This window comes from Eleutherodactylus coqui, chromosome 1 (assembly GCF_035609145.1).
Source record: "Eleutherodactylus coqui strain aEleCoq1 chromosome 1, aEleCoq1.hap1, whole genome shotgun sequence".
Lineage (NCBI taxonomy): Eukaryota > Metazoa > Chordata > Amphibia > Anura > Eleutherodactylidae > Eleutherodactylus > Eleutherodactylus coqui.
The window spans coordinates 364891303-364912448 of NC_089837.1; the positions used below are offsets into that span (position 1 = coordinate 364891303).

At 40.2% G+C, this 21146-nt stretch overlaps 1 protein-coding gene across 2 annotated transcripts in view; it reads right to left on the reverse strand.

Moving 5' to 3' along the window:
- DMD (dystrophin) overlaps positions 1 to 21146 on the reverse strand; it is a 2524637-nt gene that overhangs the window by 25754 nt on the left and 2477737 nt on the right. For both annotated transcript variants that reach the window (XM_066577956.1, XM_066577963.1), the window contains 2 exons: positions 20138 to 20381; positions 16271 to 16394 (listed from right to left, as the gene is read on the reverse strand). In XM_066577956.1, coding sequence (XP_066434053.1) covers positions 16271 to 16394; positions 20138 to 20381 — 368 coding nt within the window. The remainder of the gene's footprint in view (positions 1 to 16270; positions 16395 to 20137; positions 20382 to 21146) is intronic.

A 21146-nucleotide genomic window follows, 5' to 3' on the forward strand; every position in this document is an offset into this window, starting at 1 on the left:
ATTTATGAAAACCAGTTCAAGGGAAACTAGGTCAGTTGTTCATAGCAACCAATTATTCTCCATCTTTCAGAAAACTGAAAATGATTGCATAGGCATCTCCTTAGTCAAGTTTTCTTTCGCACCATTTTTGAATTCCTTCATAGAGCAAAACTTTTGGGGTATTCTACCAAAGCTGCCAATTTCTTTGGAAAACCAGCCACATATGATACACGTTATGAAGCACCTTTCTATGTGCTCTTACTAGGTTTAAGTGGTCATTTTACAAGTTATCCATCATTCACAAATTGCATAAAATAGGAAAATCAGTGACTTAAGGTGACCATACACACTAGACAAAAGTAATTTAATGGCTGAACGACTGCTGAATGATCGTGTGGTGAACGATTGCTTTATAGACTCAGTCATACACATTTAACTCCATATTGGCTGCCTGTTATGGAACATGTACCACTAGTTTAAATGACTGCGGGTGTTGGATGAACTATCTTTCTGGGAAAGAAAAATCTTTTGTGGACTAAAACCCAGCACTCCAAAGTGTGTGGGTAGATAATTGATAGAGCTTTATGTAAAAAAAAAGGTTTTACTTAACGGAATGAGGGGTTCTCGAACATTGGCAAATCTCAAGGATCCAGGTTAGACATGGATTATCATATGCTCATCCATGTAGACCAACAATTACAATTTGTTACATACCTTCCGGGTTACCTAAGGGATACAGGACACCTTAAAAAACTTGCTAAAAGAAACCCATGGAAGAATTCCTACTTCTAGGCCTCCCAAGATGTGACATTTTTAGAGAGTAATATTCCCCATGAAGAGGTGATCTTGGACATTTAATATTTCTTAAACTAGGATCTTCTGATGCCTATTCACCAGGAGAACGTTATTACAAACTCACTTGTTTTATTCTGGCCAATTATTTGACGTACAATAATAGTTTTCACCTACAAACTAAAGAGCCCGTGATGGGGGATCAGAATCGCACCCAGTTGTGCAAATCTCATTATGGGTATGTTTGAGGAAGATTAGATTAAGAACCTGCATATAATATATTTCACAAACGTTTTATTGGTGACATAATTATACGGGGTGGCCCAGAAATGGACCTCCAATAATTTAATTTTGAATCTTAAACGCCCAACAAATGGGATCTGGAGTTTTAAGGCAATATTTATGCCAACCAGATGGTATTTTTAGATAATTGTTCATATCGGGGACTGAATTCACTCAAATCCCCTATTTTAAAATGGTTGCTATAAACAGCTGTTTAGACTTCAAAAGATGTCATGCCGGGAATTTTCAAAGAATCAGGAAAAAAACAAAACTGTACAACAGACTCTTCAATGAGCAATCAAAGATTTCAAAGAAGCATACTGAGCTCAGCTATGCTAAGAGCACAATAACAAGACCAGTTAAAGTATCCACAACAGAAACCTTGGAAAACAGAGGAACATAACTCCAAAACACTGTCCATAACCTGCTTTAAATACTCAACATTCCTATCTGAGCAACAGTCTAACCAAAGATTGAGGTATCCAATAAGGTGACCCCTTTTTAGCTGACAATACCCCCAGCTGACCTCAGAAAAACTCTCAAAATACACAAGCACCGTCTCGCCCACCCAAACGGAAGATCCAAACTCCTTTTCCAGGTACATCCATAGGGGGGGAGGGCGCGGCACATTCATGGCGCTTTTAGATGTGGCACACAAAATTGTAAGTGCTGCCAGAATATTTGTCACAACAGGAAGAAGATATTTATAAAAGGTAAGAAAAAAAATTATCTTAAAGACATCTTCTAAACTGTGCAAACTGTATCATCTTCCTTGAGCGTCCATGTGCCTGAAATATGTATGCAGAATAAACGCACTATGGACTCAACACAAACATCATTCAATTACCACCAAAGTTTTCTGTTATTTTTTTATATCATAACTTATGCGTCTAAACCCACTGGAAAAAAGAGGTTTTGGATCTTTCGTTTGGACACTTTGTCACCCAAAGGACTGAACAAAGTGCTTGAGCATATTTGATCCTAATTTAAATATCTCCTGGTTCTCCCTTGCCCAATCCCCAGTCTTAATTTTTCTTAACCTTAATCATATTTTGTGTGAGTTTTTTTTATTACTTCAATTTTATTGCCTTTTAACAAATATGCCTTTTCATACTAATTTAATTTACAGTTTCCTTGGTGTTAACTGTATTTTCCACACATCACAATTAACCTTACTGTAGTGTATTTTAAAACACCCAAGAGTTTTTTTTTTTTTTTAAACATACCTTTACCTAAAATAACATTTTAGGTGACTGATTTAAAAGATAAAACAACTTAAAGTTGTTAACAACTCAAATAAGTCTTTTTATCCATTTTTACACGGATTATTAATAGGATTCATATTATATGCTAATGTTCCAGCTTTTTATTGTATTTTTTCTACCCTTAACTTTATGCACTATCATTTGGGGATCTCTGGGACAAAAATAGCTTTTTCCTTGATAAATCCTATGATCTAGTACCCTATAAGGTTTGTTTACGTGGTACTGGTTTACCAATAGGTACACTAAATTTGTCTGAATATATGCAAACAGAACATGCATACGGAACTATGTCTAGAAAAGGACCATCCACTTCTAATCAGGCAAACACACGTTTATTGTTTGGTGGCTATCTTCTTCCAGCCGCGTGTTCTTTTGGCACACACTTTCGCTCACGCGTGACCCGAACATGTATACATGCATGCACTTCTTGTCACCCATCTATACAAAGTGTCCAATACTGTCAACATGTTTGCGTGATATGCTTGAGAAAGGAAACAAATTTGTCAGTAAGCCCTCCTAAACACGGAGGTTCACCGATGTTCACGAACCGCTCATTCAGGTCAATAAAACCTTTTACATAATCTCCAATGGATTACCCACCCACAAACTCCGACAGATATAGTGGTGGACTAGACATGCGCCACATTATTAGGAAGGCAAACTAGGTTCAGAGGTGTGGCGGCCTGTTTGTTGACGAGCTGTCCAAATTCGTCCTACTTAAAGGGGTTGTCCCGCGCCGAAACAGGTTTTTTTTTTTTTCAACCCCCCCCCCCCCGTTCGGCGCGAGACAACCCTGATGCAGGGACTGAAAAAAAAAATGCACAGCGCTTACCTGAATCCCCGCGCTCCAGTGACTTCTATACTTACCGGTTGAAGATGGCCGCCGGGATCCTCTACCTCCGTGGACCGCAGCTCTTCTGTGCGGTCCATTGCCGATTCCAGCCTCCTGATTGGCTGGAATCGGCACGTGACGGGGCGGAGCTACACGGAGCTACACGGAGCCCCATTGAGAAGACAAGAAGACCCGGACTACGCAAGCGCGTCTAATTTGGCCATTTGACCATTTTAGACGGCGAAAATTAGACGGCAACCATGGAGACGAGGACGCCAGCAGCGGAGCAGGTAAGTGAAAAACTTTTTATAACTTCTGTATGGCTCATAATTAATGCACAATGTACATTACAAAGTGCATTATTATGGCCATACAGAAGTGTATAGACCCACTTGCTGCCGCGGGACAACCCCTTTAAGTTTTTTTTTTTATTCACCTTCTTGGAGCACTGTCCTAAAATAATTTCTCTCCAGATTATGAAAATTGAAAACAGTCAGTCATTCATTCATTGTGAAATATATCCAGACTATCGATCTTTTGGGTTGAAATCACCTATTCTCAGCAACTTCAGTTTAATGTTTATGGGCAACGAAAGAATAATAAAATTTGGTGACATGAGCAGAACGTCAGGTTTTCCTCTTTGCTTTAGCCACGACATTCGAGTACATTCTGTTGATGAAATAGTTAATAAACTTCCTGCTAAAATAAATTCAAGAGAAGATAGAGTGTCTTTTAACATTATTAAGCCAAGGTTGAACTTGATGAGCTTGTGTCTTTTTCAACTTCCAATACATTTTCGGATGAAAGCATGAGAGACACTTAAACTATGTAGTAGCTAAAATGAGCATCACAAATATTAAATAGACAATTCTCTCAGCTTGATTGAAGAGACAAACTGAATAATAACAGGGTGTAGCAGGACGTGCCTCAAAAGCAGTTTACTTAATCAGTCCTTTCATTTTGCTAAACATTTTAGCCACTGCTTAGAACAATTTGTAAACAGGGCTCTGCGTCGGCGGCTAATCAAGGACAAATCAATGTCTAATTCAGTGACTTTCACTGGTCTTCGGTACATTTTTAGTACTTCCGTTGCCCTAGTCACCTACAACATATTAATCAGTAACATGTCCTATAGTCAGTTCTGGCAAAGTTCTATCTTGGCAATTTTTCAAAGAGGTAACCTTGTCGCAATGTTACACTTCAACTGTCGTGTGTTTTTTTCCGCTTTTTCTTTGCTTTATTTTAAGAACGGCTCTTGACAATTGTATGTCTGCATAACACAGCCATCAGCCATAAATCACTCCCATCTGAAGCCACTCTACAAACTGACTAGAACACACCTTGAACGGCTCCAGACATGAATGAGCACAATTACTACCGCAGTAATGATGCTTCTACTGCGAGAAAGTTACTGGCATTTTTCATTTACTGGCCACCGCTCATTTTTCATACCGATATAGAGTTTTTCATTCAAAAATGCCTTGCATAGTTTGTGAAATTGTGAATCTCAGGCGTGTTTCACGTGTGTCTGTGGATCACAGGCGTTTATCATTGATTTAGATGGAAAACATCACATCACATGGCATGGCATGTCTTTTAAGGTCCCATTAAAAAAAACAATGGGCAAGGCGCTCCGAGAGAAAGCCAGAAAATAGAATATGCTGCGCTTTTTATCCAGCATCGCTCCAAGGAAAAAATTAAAATGTGAATAAGTACATTCAAAAGAATGGAGTTCATATTCATATGTCTTGTAACGCACAAAACGCGCATGAGACTCTCGCCCATGTGAATTTAGCCTTAAGGTGAAGTTAATATGCTTAATCTTTGCAAATAAGCTAAACCTGAGGGCATTTTACATTAGGCGATAATCTTCTAGGTACATTAGCCATTTCGTGATCCTAGATTATTTTACTCTAGCAGTATAATTTTTTTTTAGTTCAGTAAGCCTATATTGCTGAGATTCCATGTTTTATATAGTTCTTTCACATTTATTACAATTATACATTAACCCTTTTCAATCCACTGTTTGATGTCTGAAGACATTATGATGTAAGTCTGTACAGCTCCGATGTTGGAAGACAGCGGTCAGGGTTCTCTTACTGTATATTACCAGCCTCTCTGCTGTCGGAGCCTATCCAACGTGTCCCCTCATGCAGTACTGGCTTTAGCCAGCATATAGCGCTGTTCTATAACAGCAGAAAAAGAGTAAGCCCCCCAGGAAAACCAGGATACAAATTGGATTGGAAAGTGTTAAATCAACTTTGCAGTCACCTGACCTCCATACAATATCATAATCATTGGTAAGGGGTTAAAAATATTAATCTAGCCTCTATTCCCCTGCTGCTTCAGAATAAAGGTGGCCTGCAGAAAGTGGTGAATGATGTCCTAAACGGTCACCACCCGCGTTATGCTAGAACGACTGCTTTCTCCATAATGCCATTAAACAGAAGTTCTGGTCTGTCACAGCCACCAAGATCACTAGAGGTAAAAAGCGAAATCGGAATACATGACTGACTAGTTAATCAGCTCTCACATCATATCCAGAGTTACGGTCGGACCAGAGTTTCACCCATTCAATTTCTGAAGTGGTTTTATATATTTAAATGTTTTACATCTTAGAAACCATTACACTCAAATGATTGAACGGATTTTTATTTTTTAGAAAAAATGCTGACAATGGAAGCAACCACAAGTAGCCAAATCTAATGGGAGTTTTAACCCCTTTAGTGGCACGCCTGGAAATTTTCCAGGAAGAGCTCCACTGCCCATAGCGATATAGCCCGGAAGATTTCAGAGCTGCGGAGCACACTGCCATAAGCTGTGGCAGTGTGCTCTGCTTGCACAAACTCACACAGAACAGTGCAGGACTAAAAAACAGAAGCAGGAAGATATTGCCGATCTGCTGGCAATCTCCAGCTTCTAAATTCAAAGTCCTGCACTGCTTTGTTAAGAGGTTGCCATAGAGAGCATCAACTTGTCAGAAGCAACAACATGGTCTCTGTGGCAGGAAGAGCTGTCAGAGGACAGCCAGGCACCAACTCTTACAGCAGAGATTAGAGAAAACCTCCGATCTCTGCTATGTTAACCCTTTAAATGCTGCAGTCTATGTGACTGCAGAATGTAAAGGGCTGTCACCATCAGACCCCGGAATGTGATCAGGGGGTCCTGATGGGTCTCTGTGGAAGTCCCCTAAAGGGGACAAAAAAAAAAAAGTTACAAAATTATAAAAAAACAAAAACACTTGTCTCCCTTTACTTTGTAAAAAATTAAAAATAAAATCACACGTGGTATCCCTGCGTCCTAATGACCCAGAGAAGGAAGTTAGTACATAATTTAACCCCTTAATGACGCTGGCCCCTTTTTTTCTTTTTTCCCCCATTTCTTTTTTTCCTCCCCACGTTTAAAAAATTATAATCGACGTCTCTGCATGAGGGCTTGTTTTTTGTGGGACAAGTTGTATTTTTCAATGGTGCTATTTAAAATACCATATAGTGTACTGAAAAACTTTTACAAAACTCTAAATGGAGTAAAATGGGAAAAAAAACAGACATTCCATCTTTCAGTGTGTTTTGTTTCTATGGCGCACCAACTGCAACAAAAATGACCTGATAACTTTATTCTATGGGTCAGTGCGATTACTAAGATATCAAACGTGAATAGTTTTTTTTGCCCATTTCTTTTTCTTCAAAGACATTTAATTTTTTAAAATTATTTTCTGCTGCATCTTCTGCACACAATAACTTTATTTTTCTGTCCATGTACTTGAGCAAGGGCTCATTTTTTGCGAGCTGTCCTGTAGTTTACGTTAGTACTAATTTGGAATACATAAAACTTTTTGATCGCTTTTTATTGCATTTTGTCTGGGAGACAGGGTAACTGAAAAAGTGCATTTCGAACTTTTACGGACGCGGCGATACCAAATATGTATTTTTCTTTTATGATTTAGATTTTTCTATTACAGATATGGCAAAAGGAGGGTGATTTAAATTTTTATTACTTTTTTTTTAAGTGAAAAAGTTGTGAAAAAGAAAAAAAACTATTACAATTTGGTATTGGCATTTTTTCCCCCCAAACTCCCGACAAATATTTTTACATTTATACATTATATATACCCAAAAATGATGCCATCAAAAAGTACAACTTGTTCTGCAAAAACAAGCCCTCATATGGCTGTGTCAATGGAAAAATAAAAAGTTATGGCTCTTGGAATGCAACTGCAAAATTAGTTGAAATTAAATCATTGGACCATTTAAAAAACCTGCCCTGGTGGGTACGGCAGGGTGGTAAGAAACCCGGCACTCAAGTGGTTAATAGCCATAAACTATATATCGCAAAGTAGATAAAATTACAAAGTACAGGGGAGTAAAAGGTACATTTTCATGCAATGATTATCACTCAAAATGTGTTCAAACGAACAAATTTGCATGATAATCGTTATGGGTAAACGCGAAGCAATTGTGTAGTATATGTTCACTTATAGTTTATTGTGGCGTTTCAGCCTGCATAAAAATGGTAGGTAGTTTGTTTGTTCCCTGCTCCAGACTCTCCCCCCTCCAATCCATCCTGAATGCAGCAGTCAGGCTCATCTTCCTGTCCAGCCGCTACTTGGATGCCTCTGCCCTGTGCCAGTCACTGCACTGGCTGCCCGTCAAATACAGAATACAATTTAAACTCACTACCCTCATCCACAAAGCTCTCCATAGCACTGCCCCGCCCTACATTGCTTCCCTCATCTTAATTCACCACCCAGTGCCCCTTTAATTCGAACCTCTCATTCCCACCTCTAAGACTTATCAAGAGCACCTGTCCTCTGGAATGCGATACCAAAAGCTACCCGGGCAATCACCGACACAGTAAACTTCAGGCGTGCTCTAAAAACGCACCTCTTCAGGGAGGCGTACAATATCCCCTAAACCAAACCCCTCTGTACTCCGCTTGATAACCTGCTCCCGATCCCACAGACTGAAATCCCTGCTAGCCGTAATCAACCGGCACCTGCAGTCATCCCAATTCCGCCACTATACGGCCTGACCACTGTATGTATAGCATCCCTCACTCTCCACCTCGCCGTACTGTGCACATCTCCAGCCCCTTTACCTTCTGTCTCACCCTACTATATGTAGTATGTAAGCTCGTTGGAGCAGGACCCTTACCACCACTGTTTCCATCAATTGATTACTTCATGTAACCGTGGTCTTGTTTTATTTCCCCTGTATTGTAAGCACTGCAGAATATGTTGGCGCTATATAAATAAAGATTATTATTGTTCAGTCTTTGAAAGATTGAGCAACTTGAGGGAAGGGGTGATTGTTTGCCTTTTCCAAACATATTGATTAATAGTTTACTCATGCCAGCAGAAGACAATGGCTTTTCTTCACAGCAATGAAAACCCTGCAGGCCAAAAATTCCTTGCATAAACACACGCCCACCTGAGAAACATACAGTGTTTACTTTAGCTAATGAGGATAAAAGCAAGGATTTCATACAATTCAGCCTTTCTTTGCAAAAAAGTTGTTAATTCGTTTAGTTTTTCATTCGTTCAAACGATTATTGTTGTAAGTCGGGCTAAAGACACATTACAAGGGCATTTACAGAAAACTGATGAGACAGATCATAAGGCCTTTATCTGATATGTGCTTTCTACTGTCCATCGACTGCAGTAAAGTGCAGAGCAGCAGATACAACATCCACTAAGTACATCCAGAAACCTAACATTTTAAAACAAGTGCTAGGTGTTCTGGGCTCTGAGGAAGTTGCCAGCGAGGGGAAATAAAGTCCTGGAACACTTAAGCATGTTTCTGAAAAGTAGAACGCCTCACTGTCCTCATGACCTGTATATGTGCAACTCTACTGCTCTCAGATTACTCAAAAAAAACAACAAAACACATTTCCATAAAAATAATAAATCAGCTATCACATGAAATAGAGTAATCAGAAGCCAAATGATTCCTATCCTCTATAATTGCACTCTTTCCTGTTCCCAGTAATCAGAAGACAAGCCGTTGTAGATAGCAGATCTCTGGCTGTAAAAATACTGTATGGAACAAAAATACATCTGATAATTGCAATAATGAGTATTAAAAACTTACAACTCAGATCCCATTATCTGAATGATGAATATTTCACCTTCACTGAGTGCAAAATAATATCAAGCCTCCACAATGTGGAACTTTTTAGTGCTATTTTTTATTGTACATTTTAGGGGTGCTTAGTAGGATTTGTACAAATAACCAAAACGCTGCATATTTCCCAAGCTATCGGCTCTGTGCCTTTTGTTATGAATTGTGTATAACATTGTGTGTGCCATGCATTATCCTGTATGGAGTAGCCAAGATATAGCCATTCGTTTCAGAAGAATTGCAGAAAGTTTGGGTCTTGAAGCTACAATACAGCTGTGTGAAACCAGTCTAAAAGTACTCCGCAACGTACATGCTGGCACCTGCTAGACTGAGCACATGACTAATCAACAAGTTTGGTCAAAGATCACAAGACACCTGACCATTCCGATATGCTTTCCCATCTTTTATTCAAGAGTTTTACTCGCGTTTAAGCTGTTTAATGAGAAGAAAAGGCTATATCAAAGTTCTTGTCCAAGACCCTACAATTCTGAAAATCTCTGATCAATCAAGCAGTACCTAATGAACAACGGTGTTTAAAAGAGGTTGTCTCATCAAGCACCACCTATAGAAATAGTTTGTCATACATTGAGCTGCTCTCAACACCGGCAATCAGCTGTCATCAGCAGTAATCGTAGTGGCATACATTTTCCCGTAGTAACCATGTGTCGTGGGTTCACTAAATTAAATAGCATCAATTTCAGATCACGTATTTGTAGCCCACATACAATACTAAAAGGAACATTTAAAGAAAAGAATCTGAAAATAGACAAAATGCTGAATTTCACAGCTGCTGACAAAAGTCAGTCAAGAGTCTCAAAAGTGGAGCTTCATTTGAAAGTGTACTATCCTATTCCACCAGACCTGAATAAGAGGTAGTACTCAGAAAATGTATTCCAATCTGCAACATTCATGTGTTACCTTTATTAGATACTGCAACAAGACCTCTCAGGCTCCATGTGGGGGTCATGACTGCAATTTGTAATAAAGGAATGGAAATAGTATAGCTTATAAATTAAGTTTTGTAAGCACTACTCATTTTAATTTTTTGGAAGTCGAAAGGGGTATCATCACTCCTTAAGAAGAGCACTTAGAATATGAGGGAGGAGTCTTAAGGCCTCTGGGAAATCTATGCAAATAAGATGTAACAATACCTCTGCAGCGCCACCTATTGAATGGCAGCATTCCAATACGTGGTGCTGCAGAGGTACTGTTCCATCTACCTTATTTGCATATATTAATTTTGCTATATTTGTTTAAGTGTAAACACTTATTTTGGCTAGATTAAAGCCCAGGACCAAGCGCTGAAAAATTACCGAGCTTCGTCCTTGTGTTAACATCTAAAAAGGATTAATAAAACGTACTAAATGCCATTTTGAAAACGGAGAGGTGCAGTTTTTAAAATGGGTTGATTGATGGGGGGGGGGGGGGGGTTCTGATATACAGGCTCTTAAAATCCACATTGGAACTGAATTGGTCCTTACAAAAAAAATTCACTTTTGAAATGTGCTATTAAATGTGAAAATGTATTGATCAAAATGTACTACTAAAGTTATAATGTGTCAAGATGAAAGAAAACAGAATGTCAGAATCGCGTCGATAAAAGTTATTACAACAAAGTGACATGTCAGATTTGAAAGATAAGACTAGGTCCTTAAAGCCAAAATAGGCCATGTCCTTAAAGGGGTCAAGCATAAATGCAGCTAACAAGGTTTTACTTCTATTGTCAGCTTTGTATTAAAGGGAATCTGTCAGATGTGCATAAATTGTGATCTGTGGACATCAGGTTATTGAGCAGGAGGAGCCGATTCAGTATCACTTGAATTTCTTCTCATTCCAGGTTTAGACGTCTAATGGTTGGTCCCCATCAGTAATGGACACCCATCTCTCTATACACAGAAGCCCAGAATGCGTAGAGGTTTAATTCTATAAATTACAAGTTCAACTGAAACTTTATTGTATTGAAACTATAGCAATGTGCGCAGGTCCTCCTGCTATGACCAGCTGTCCACAGATTGCACTACATGACTGTTTGCTTTAATGCTGAATCTCAATAGCAGAATTCTTAGATGTCTCTAACCCAGGGGCGTAGCTAAAGGCTCATTGGCCCAGGTGCAAAAGTTTATCTTGGGGTCCCCCAAGTTCTCTTAACACGGAGTCATAACTTGAAGCTTCTAATGCAAAACCTGTAACAGGGCCCCCCCAATTATAATGGTTTATTCATAGTACTGGGCTCCCTATATGGAGCAGATAGGTCTTATGGGCCCCTTAAGGCTCATGGGCCTGGGTGCAACCGCATCCCCTATAGTTACGCCAGTGCTCTAACCTATATAATGACATGGTTTTATAGGCAAATAAGGAGCTACTGGTGTAAAACACAAAAGACTGTACATATGATAGTAAATTAAGTTATGAAACATGTCATCAAGCACATTTCATCTTCAGTCAGATTTTTTTTTTTTTTTTAGAAAATACAATAGAGACTCTGAAGGTTTGGGATAATACTGAAGATGACTTTGCATGCATATTTTTCGCAGTCCAAGTACATTTCTTGTTTCCATAGAAATAACGATCTCTGCTATTGATTATAGGCATTACCACAGGGAAATTCTGCAGTAAGGACATGATCATTTGCTTAAGGATTATAGTTTCTAGAATGAGAGGAGAAAAACAAAAAGTCCACTACTATTTTATCGACCACCTGCAAAATTACAGAGCTAATGTATAAGCGATTATGTAGGTAACGGCCACACATTACACCCCAAATACTGAAACGGTTTTCTAAAAAAGTAACAGCAGATTATCCACGCTGTAAAACTTAAAAACTAGCTGATCGGTAGGGGTGCAACAGCAGATACCAATCATGAGAATGGGGCCTTAGACACAGATATAGAATGAAATGCAGGTCAAGCAGACGTATTGTGCTGCATTCATTTCAATGAGAGCACCGAATATTTCCAAGTGCTTGACTTAGAAGTCTTCGACACACTCATTGAAATGAATGGAGCACAGTGCAACTATCTGACCTGTGCTTCATTTATTCAGGGTCCGACTGCGACCTCGTTCCTATGATCAGCGAGTGTCCCAGCAGTCAGACCCCCACCGATCAGCTTAGTTATTTTCTATCCCATGGCTAGGAGATAATTTATAGAAAGCAGAAAACCCTTTTAAAGGGGTTGTCTCATCACAGCCTTTATCTGTAATCCTGCCGCGGCTCACACCAAAGTGTGGAGCAGCAGGGAACACAAATGCGAACCCCTCCATTCCATTAATTTCAATGGAACCACCAGAGATAATTTTTCAAGACAAAACCAGCAAGGCTGTTTGGCGCTGCGGGTAGGATGTGGGGTCATCAGTCCTTCAGTAAGTTGGCTAGTGTTACCTTGCCTAATTATTCTTTTCTATCTGAAATATCCTGGAGTCTTTTTGCTCAGGTGGTCATGCAATCTCATTCTGATCACCCGAGAGATTTACTTGGCTTTATGTTCCTCTCAAAAAGGCAATCAAATTCTTGTGAAATTGACCCTATCACACAGGCTCTTTAAAAAGGGACACACAAACATATAGTAACTACTGATGATTACAGGCTTCCATCACAGTGTTATAATGGAGATTATAGTTCATCCTCCAGATTGTATATTTATGGCCTGTACCTTATATAGGTGAACATACAGAGTAAAGAATTAATGTTCTCCCAGCAGGCAGAGATGGTATAATTTCTACCTGCTCATGTGATGTTATGCACATATATCATTGGATTGATAGCACAAAATACTGAAAATGAAAGCCGTAAAAAAAAAAAAAAAAAAAAAAAAAAAAAAAAAAAAAGAATCTAGATCATAGAGGCAGCAGCTGCATGGAAGTCACTGCAATATACACAGGAGCCTCTCTTGGGTGGGGAGCAAAAAGTTTATTAAATGCTATAGCTTGAAGAGCATACAATATTTGAGGCAAACAGTACTCATTTATTTGCCACAAACTTTTTTAAACACATGGGGCCTTAGGCAATTCTTTCCCAGTTTTTTATGAAAGAATAGGAGACATGGATTGCCACTTTGATTGCTAGTTCCTAAACCTCAAAATGCAGGTGTTCCCAGACCCTCTTTATTACTGAGCTATCCCCCCGAGTAGGTAAATTTACCTTGAGACTACAAGACCAACTTCTGCCTCTTCCTTAGAAAGATCTTTACTACTTTCTAAATTTATGCGCTACTTATGGTACTTTGCGCCTAAAAGTAACCTAGTTAAAAATATTAGCGCCCTTATAAGAGATAGGTGTTCCACCATTTTTTTTACCCCACTCAACCTCCCCAGATGTATGTCTCCTCTAGCACCAGTTAGTTTTTTTTTGCCATTCTTTCTAGAGAAACCTTAAAGGGGTTGTCCGGCCATAAACATCAGGTCTCATTACTTCTGTTTGCCCAATACAATGCACTTTGTAATATACATTGTGCATTGTAAATTAGGCAAACAGAAGTTATTCACTCACCTCTTGGCTGCCCCCCCCCGTGTTGCTCCTCGGTTGCCATGGTTCCTGGTTCCGACAAGTCTCTTCTCTTCTTGTCGGGACGACCGGGGACGCGCCTCTCCAGCACAGCTCTGTGCATGTGCAGAAGTTCAGCCTGGGAAGCTCAGTTCTGCCTGAGGAGGCGTGGCTGCTGGCTCTTCAACTCCTAGGTAAGAATGAGAGGAGGGGCGGGCTCTCGTGGGGGGGGGGGGGGGAGGAGGGAGGGAGGGGGGAGGATGGATGGATGGATGTGTGCAAGTGGCTGTCAGAGGTCCAGGCGGGGGGAGGGGGGGCAGCGGCAGTGATGTGTGTCTGTGCAATGTCAGGATGGATGGATGGATGTGTGCAAGTGGCTGTCAGAGGTCCGGGGGGAGGGGGGGGCAGCGGCAGTGATGTGTGTCTGTGCAATGTCAGGATGGATGGATGGATGTGTGCAAGTGGCTGTCAGAGGTCCGGGGGGGTGGGGGGCAGCGGCAGTGATGTCTGTCTGTGCAATGTCAGGATGGATGGATGGATGGATGTGTGCAAGTGGCTGTCAGAGGTCCAGGCGGGGGGGGGGGGGGGGGGGGGATGGATGGATGGATGTGTGCAAGTGACATGAGTGTATAACTCAGTCTCCCCTGGCCACACCCCCTCTGAGTATAGTATGCAGCAGGGGGCGGGGCCTGGGCGGGGAGAGACTGTAGAGCAGTTCAATAGAGGTGGGCGGGGCTAGGACGTGAGCTGAGGGAGGCCATGAAATTTTGCCTGTTCATGTCTCTTACTACCATCGGGAGCGCGCACACAGAGGCGCCATCTTTGAAAGCTGCAATGAACATCAGAGTCTAAGGTAAGAAACTGACATTGCAGCTGATCTGCCGGCCGGTTTGAGCCCCTGTATGCTGTCTGTTACTATCCTTACTGAAAGGAAAGCAGCAGCATTATAAAAATTTTTACCCTGTGTGGCCGGACAACCCCTTTAAGCCATATTGCTGGCAAAAATGGCAACTAATCGCCATTGCTGAAGCATTTAAGGATAAGGGGACACAAAATTTTAACTCCCTATTAACAGCGCACATACATCACATGGAAACTTGCTTCAAATAGTGCATGTCCATGAAGGAAGTAAACAATTCATATTTAAATTCACCATTCGCAAACCTTCCTGGCTTAAAACTCCAACTTCTCCCTGTAATACCCACCAAAGGACTTCTTTCCAAAGGACCTTCTATTTGGTAACTTATCTAATAAAGCTAGCTATCGTCTTGTTGGAAAAAGGAAATAGGCAACACTTTCAAAAAGACACTGCCTTTATTCTAAAACACTCTAACGACTTCTCCAATGTGTTACAATGCATTATCGGCGACTGCTCCCGATTCTACTCTGGGCACCCTCCAAGTCTTTTCTGGCTACAGAGGGACTTGCCACCCAAGTGCTCACTGTAGCAAAATTACTAACAACGCTGCACTGGAGAATCAGTGAACCCTCTACTATAACAACTCTTGATAAACATTGTATATTTTCATACAGAACCATTTTTCTGATAAACGTCAAAATAGAAGACTTGTGTGCATGGTCTGTCCTTTCTTTATCGTGTACAGGCTTTCCAACTACACCCGGTCTATACCATACAGCATAATAGAGGAATAAGTGCTTAATAAGCTCCTAAAACGCTCAGCACTTTCAGTGTAACACACATGTCTGTTGGCCTACACACGTGTTCACTACTGACAATATAATACCGCCTTCGTCTTATTTTATAGGAAAGTTACTACTTACAACTTCAGTCAACTACTATTTATCATTCTACTAGACTGCTTATTAGCTGCTTAACTAGAACATAAGCCTGCATCTGTAACGCCTCATCCACCAGAAAAAGATTCCCGTTTCTTTTGGGTACCCCCTCGTGTATAGTTTTGTGTAAAACAATATAAATGCTAAGTATTTCTTTGCTCTCTCGGCAACAAATAGTGATGCAAATATATTTGTCCGCTTAACGGCACACACTAATTCTGATGTTTCCAATGAGGACAACCCCTTTTATAAAAGTAGCCCTCGTGTGTCTAGCAGATCATGTGAGTCCATCTATTGCTGTGAGACCACCTGAATACCATGGGTCTGGATACTGAAACTCCTGGCGATCAGCTACCATTTCATATCAATATGCTATCCTATAATACATGGTCACGCAGATCCATCCAGCGCAACAGCTGCTCTTTGAAGTGGTTTGCTGTGGGTAGTAGAGTGGTGGTCCTAGCGCGTTAATACTGCCAATATGTCCTAACAGTGCATATGGAAATGGTTTGTCCTGACACGCAACGCTCAGGCAACACCGTTAATATGAGAGAAACTGCATCAATTAAAGCATTCCTTTTTGATTCATACTTGTTGGCTTTTATTTAATCCACAGGAAGCATTAGCATATAAAAACATAAAAACCAAGTACTACAATTGATAAATGTTTCATGAACCTCTTTGCTGGTGAGAACAAGCATTTTTCTGTAGCTAAAATTCTTACCCATGGTTTCAGATGTTTGGCTGCCAACTACACGAAGCAACATGGGCTGGTTGCTCTCTGATCTCTGCAGCGAGGGAGTAGGGGAGGAAAATGTTGTACCATTGACCTTTGCCTCAGCTTGCGGCTAAAACACAAGGAAAAAACGGAAATAAAGGTTTCTGCTTGCAGGAATCTGTAGTCAAATAATCAATGATTTTCAAACAAAACAGAGTATCAAGTACAACACATGTCAAGATTGTGTCCCTTTAGTGAGGACATGCTGCTTGGAAGAAGAAAAGCATGGAGGGAGATAAGTAATTAACTCTAATTTCCCCTCCACTGCTACGAGCACATCCCATAGTCTGCTATTTAGTGCTCACATATTCAAGCTGATTACTTAACTGGTAAAATCTGATATTTAATGGCATGAAGCAGTATGGAGAGCCCACTTGACCACAATTCACAACTGGATCGTTTCCCTCATACTTCTTTACTTGACCTTTCTTTCAAGGGTAAATTATCCTATATCACATTGTCATTATATATTAAACATGGATATCCCACTTTGGATTATTCAGGGGAGTCATGTGATCACAAGTGCAGAGTAATAACCCATATCACCAGCTTTGTCTGGAAGTTAGAGGACAACTTTGGTGAGGTTAAAAAAAAACCTAGCACCATTGTAGAAATCATTACACATTTCTTAAAATAGTCTTGAGGTGCTTTTAGATGAAACGATTATGGTTCAAAAACATTGTTCGAATGAGCAAAAGTGAACAATAATCGTTCTGTCTAAATGCGAGCCAACGACTCAATTTTATGCAGGCATGAAAATAATCATTGGCTCGTTCACTTCTTGTTCAGTTTAAACATTGATTGCTCAAAAATAGTCTTTCATAATCACTTATATGGAACACTGAACGATTCTCATTGAACGAGTCAACGATGCATCTGTCTAAAGAGGCTGTGTGAGAGCGAAAGAGCTGGTGATGACATCACTGGCTCGTTCACTTGTGCAAATGAGAATTGTTCAGTCTAAAAAGGAGCCTAAAATATAGTACATCCTAATAAATGGCATTCAAGAGCTGACTGAAAACCTATGTATTTATTAAAAACTAAAACGGCGACGCTTTTCAGGGTTACGATTTTCGCGTTTGTTCTATTTTTGAGTGTTCAGAAGTCTGCGTTGGCCGCAGCATCACTGCGGACAAAAACAAAAAGTAAAATGCGTCAAAGTGCCGTGATTTAAATCGTAAAACGAAAAAAAAAAAAAAATTGTTTGGTACAGTGTCAGCCAATAGAAAAATGTGTGATTGTTCTCAGAGCGAGAAACCAAGTCATCTTGTAGATACAAGACCTTTTATTGGCCAACAAAAATGCATGATGTTACAGCACGCAAGCAAGATCTCCCCGAAAGCTTGCTGTAACATCATGCATTTTTGTTAGCCATTAAAAGGTATCATATCTACAAGATTACTTGGCTTCTCGCTCTGAGAGCAATCACACATCGATTTAAACCATGGCAGGTTGCACAATGCATGTGTGAGGGAGGCCTACATTTTAGCCACATTTCTGCTGGCTGTTGTCGCAGACAGCTGACAAGCTTGTTGATTTGACACAGTGAGGCTCTCAACATGGCCAGCAGAATTAATGCAGCTTTGGACTAATATATAGAAGCTGTGAAGCATGATAGGTAAAAGATACATTGAAGAATGAATTCCCCCCCCCCCCCCCCAAAAAAGGGGTCCTCATTTGGCCGAATTGTATATTTTAATGGCACCACTCTGGGGTACATTTAATGTGTTCTATAACTTTTAATGGATTTTTTTGAAGGTGTGGTGGGGGGTGGGGGGGTGAAAGGTCCAGAAATTATACAATTGGTTTGGGGTTTTTTTTTTTGTTTTTTTTTTACAGTGTTCCCCATTCAGTAAAAAGAACACAATACCTTTCTTAGGGTGAATGCACATGGGTGGAAATTCTGCGGCGAGATTTCCTGGGTAGCATGGTCACATTCTTATGAATGCTACAGCCAATCACTAGCCTCAGAAAGTAACAATGTTGAGGTCAGAGAATGGCTGCACCATTCAAGAACTTTGATAAAACGTGAATACACTAGCGGAAGTAAGAACAGGGGACAGGAGAAGTGGTAGCACGGAACAGGGGAGTATGGTTCTATTATTATATACCTTAAGGAGAAAAATAAGTACCACTGGTCAACATTTTTAGTTACTTCATTACTACATTTACTGTGATGTTACTGTGGCTAAGGCCTTAGTCAGACGGGCGTTTTTTCGCGCGATTCGCGCATATATAGAACCAATGGTTCGCTATGGTATCGGTCACATGTCCGCTTTTTATGCGGATATGCGAAAAATTATAGGACAGGACGATTCGCAGATCGCGCCTATCTGCGTTCTGCGTTTTATGTGCGCACCAAAATCATTTTTTTTCGCCGGTCAGTCTAAGTTTCATGCGCATTTTGATGCGCACGGCGATTTTTCTCCGGTCAGACGGGCGTTTTGCTGCGACGATTAACGCGGCTAGGTGCAGATTTTTCCCGCGATTTTTCGCCGCCGGTCACGCGATTTGCGCATGCGACATGCGATGCGCAAATCGCGCGAAAAAACGCCCGTCTGACTAAGGCCTAACAAAGAATACAGTGTGCGGCTAAGACCAGAGATAAGAGGACCGACCTGTACGTGTTAACGTCATTAGATACACTACAGTGATATAAAAGTACTATTATTCAGTATGGGAAATCTAAATGTACAGTATAATTTATATTACAAACTAGCTGATCTACCAGGCTTCGCCTGAGTTAACTTATTACAGGTGTTTACGTGTTTGCTTGGAAAATTTTATGACGTTATGGATACTTCAGAGGAACCGAATATACTATGTTCACCATTTTGCATAGTTCTACGCGTTACCCAGGAAACACCACGTGGAGGTGACCATGCAACATTTCCTTTAGAGAAAATTACCAAAAAAAATATTACATTTTTGGGTGCCAATACATTTGCACTGAGCATTGAATAATCAAGTTGTGACCCCTTTAATTTTTCTATTAAAGATCTAAAGACTGGCCATGCCAAATTTCATGTTTGTACGACATCAGGAAATTAAGAGAATTAGATTTGGTACACATTGGTGCCAATACTTTTGCACTTAGCATTAAATTATCGAGTTGTGACCTTTGCTTTTCCTATTTAGTACCTAAAGAATGCTCCTGCCAAATTTCATGCTTGTACGACATCGGGAAGTTATATTACATAGGGGTGCCAATACTTTTGCACTTAGCAATGAATAATCAAGTTGTGAGCCCTATACTTCTATTCTATTGTGACCCCTATTCTATTTAAGACCTAAAAGAACGGTTGTGCCAAATTTCATGTTTGTACGACATTGGGAAGTTAGGAGAATTAGATTTGGTACACAGGCGTGCCAATACTTTTGCACTTCGCATTGAACTATCGAGTTGTGAACTCTTTAGTTTTCCTATTTAGGACCCAAAGAATGCTTCTGCCACATTTCATGTTTGTACGACACTGGGAAGTTAGAAAATTAGATTTGGTACATTATATATGGGCGCCAATACTTTTGCACATAACACTGAATTATCAAGCTGTGATCCCTTTAATGTTCCTATTTAGAACCTAAAGAATGCTTTTGCCAAATGTCATGTTTGTACGACATCGGGAAGTTAGAGAATTAGTGGCGAGTCAGTCAGTGAGTGAGTGCTTTCACATATATATATAGATTTGATAAGGATTTAGAGGACAGTTATCTGTTATTTAACAATTATCAACCTTCTCTAAAAATGAAGTTAATTCAGCTATAAAACAATATGCTCATTTGTTGATCACCTGGGTGCTACCACTGACGTACCTGCTCTAACAACTGTCTAAGCCGATGTAATTGTGACTCCAGTTGTTTGTTGTGATCTTCCAGTATCTGCATTCTGGCTTCCAGACGTCCTTTGTGCTGGCGCAGTAACTTGGCTTCTGCTATGAGTTCTGCATCTCGTGGACTCTGTGGGGAGGCTGGCAACATTTCTGGAGGGGAGGGTAGTGGGGACAATCCCTTATGGTCATGCTGTTCCTTCAGTCTATCATATTCAGACTGTAGGTTTCTGTTGAACAAAATATGGAAACAGAAAGAATGACATGCATTGTCAACTATACATGAAGCAAGAGATTTTTATTTACATTTTGTACCATCTTGATACCATAAGAATAAATCTGTATTAATGCTTTATCATTTCACTGAAATATTAGAGCACCAATGTATTTAAGAATGCTTTATATGGTATTACGTGGTAGTAAAGCTTGTTCCACTAAGGGCATCTGTCACCAGATACCTTGTTGTTGGGCATCTCTCAGATACTCAACCAAGGTGAAGTACAATGGTGCATCCATACTACCAAATAGTTCCCCAATTTAAGGATCAGGGCTGTTTGGCCTCCTACCTTATATACAAATGCACACTTCTAACAACGTTAGCCCCTACAATGCAACTAATAGGTAAAGACTGCTTACTGCTACCACCTTTGTGGACTCAATTGGAGGACTCCAGAGGCCATCTGATAGATGTGGATGCTTCCATGGATTTGACATACCAATGAACGAGGGATTACCTGGTGATAGATGCCCTTTACTCTTAAACCCATGATGCCATAGACCTCTCTTCCCATCTACTGAAGACAATAGGTCCCTACTCGGAATACTATTTTTCAATTGATAAATAGCAATGAGGGAAAGCAATACTTTGAAATCTTCAACTTCTATCGGTAACATTCTGCTGTTAAATACATTCTTCATTAAAAGGAAACATTTAATTTGGGGTTAATGATAAGGATGCAATTTGTTTTCCATCCAATGTTCTTAACCGCTGATCC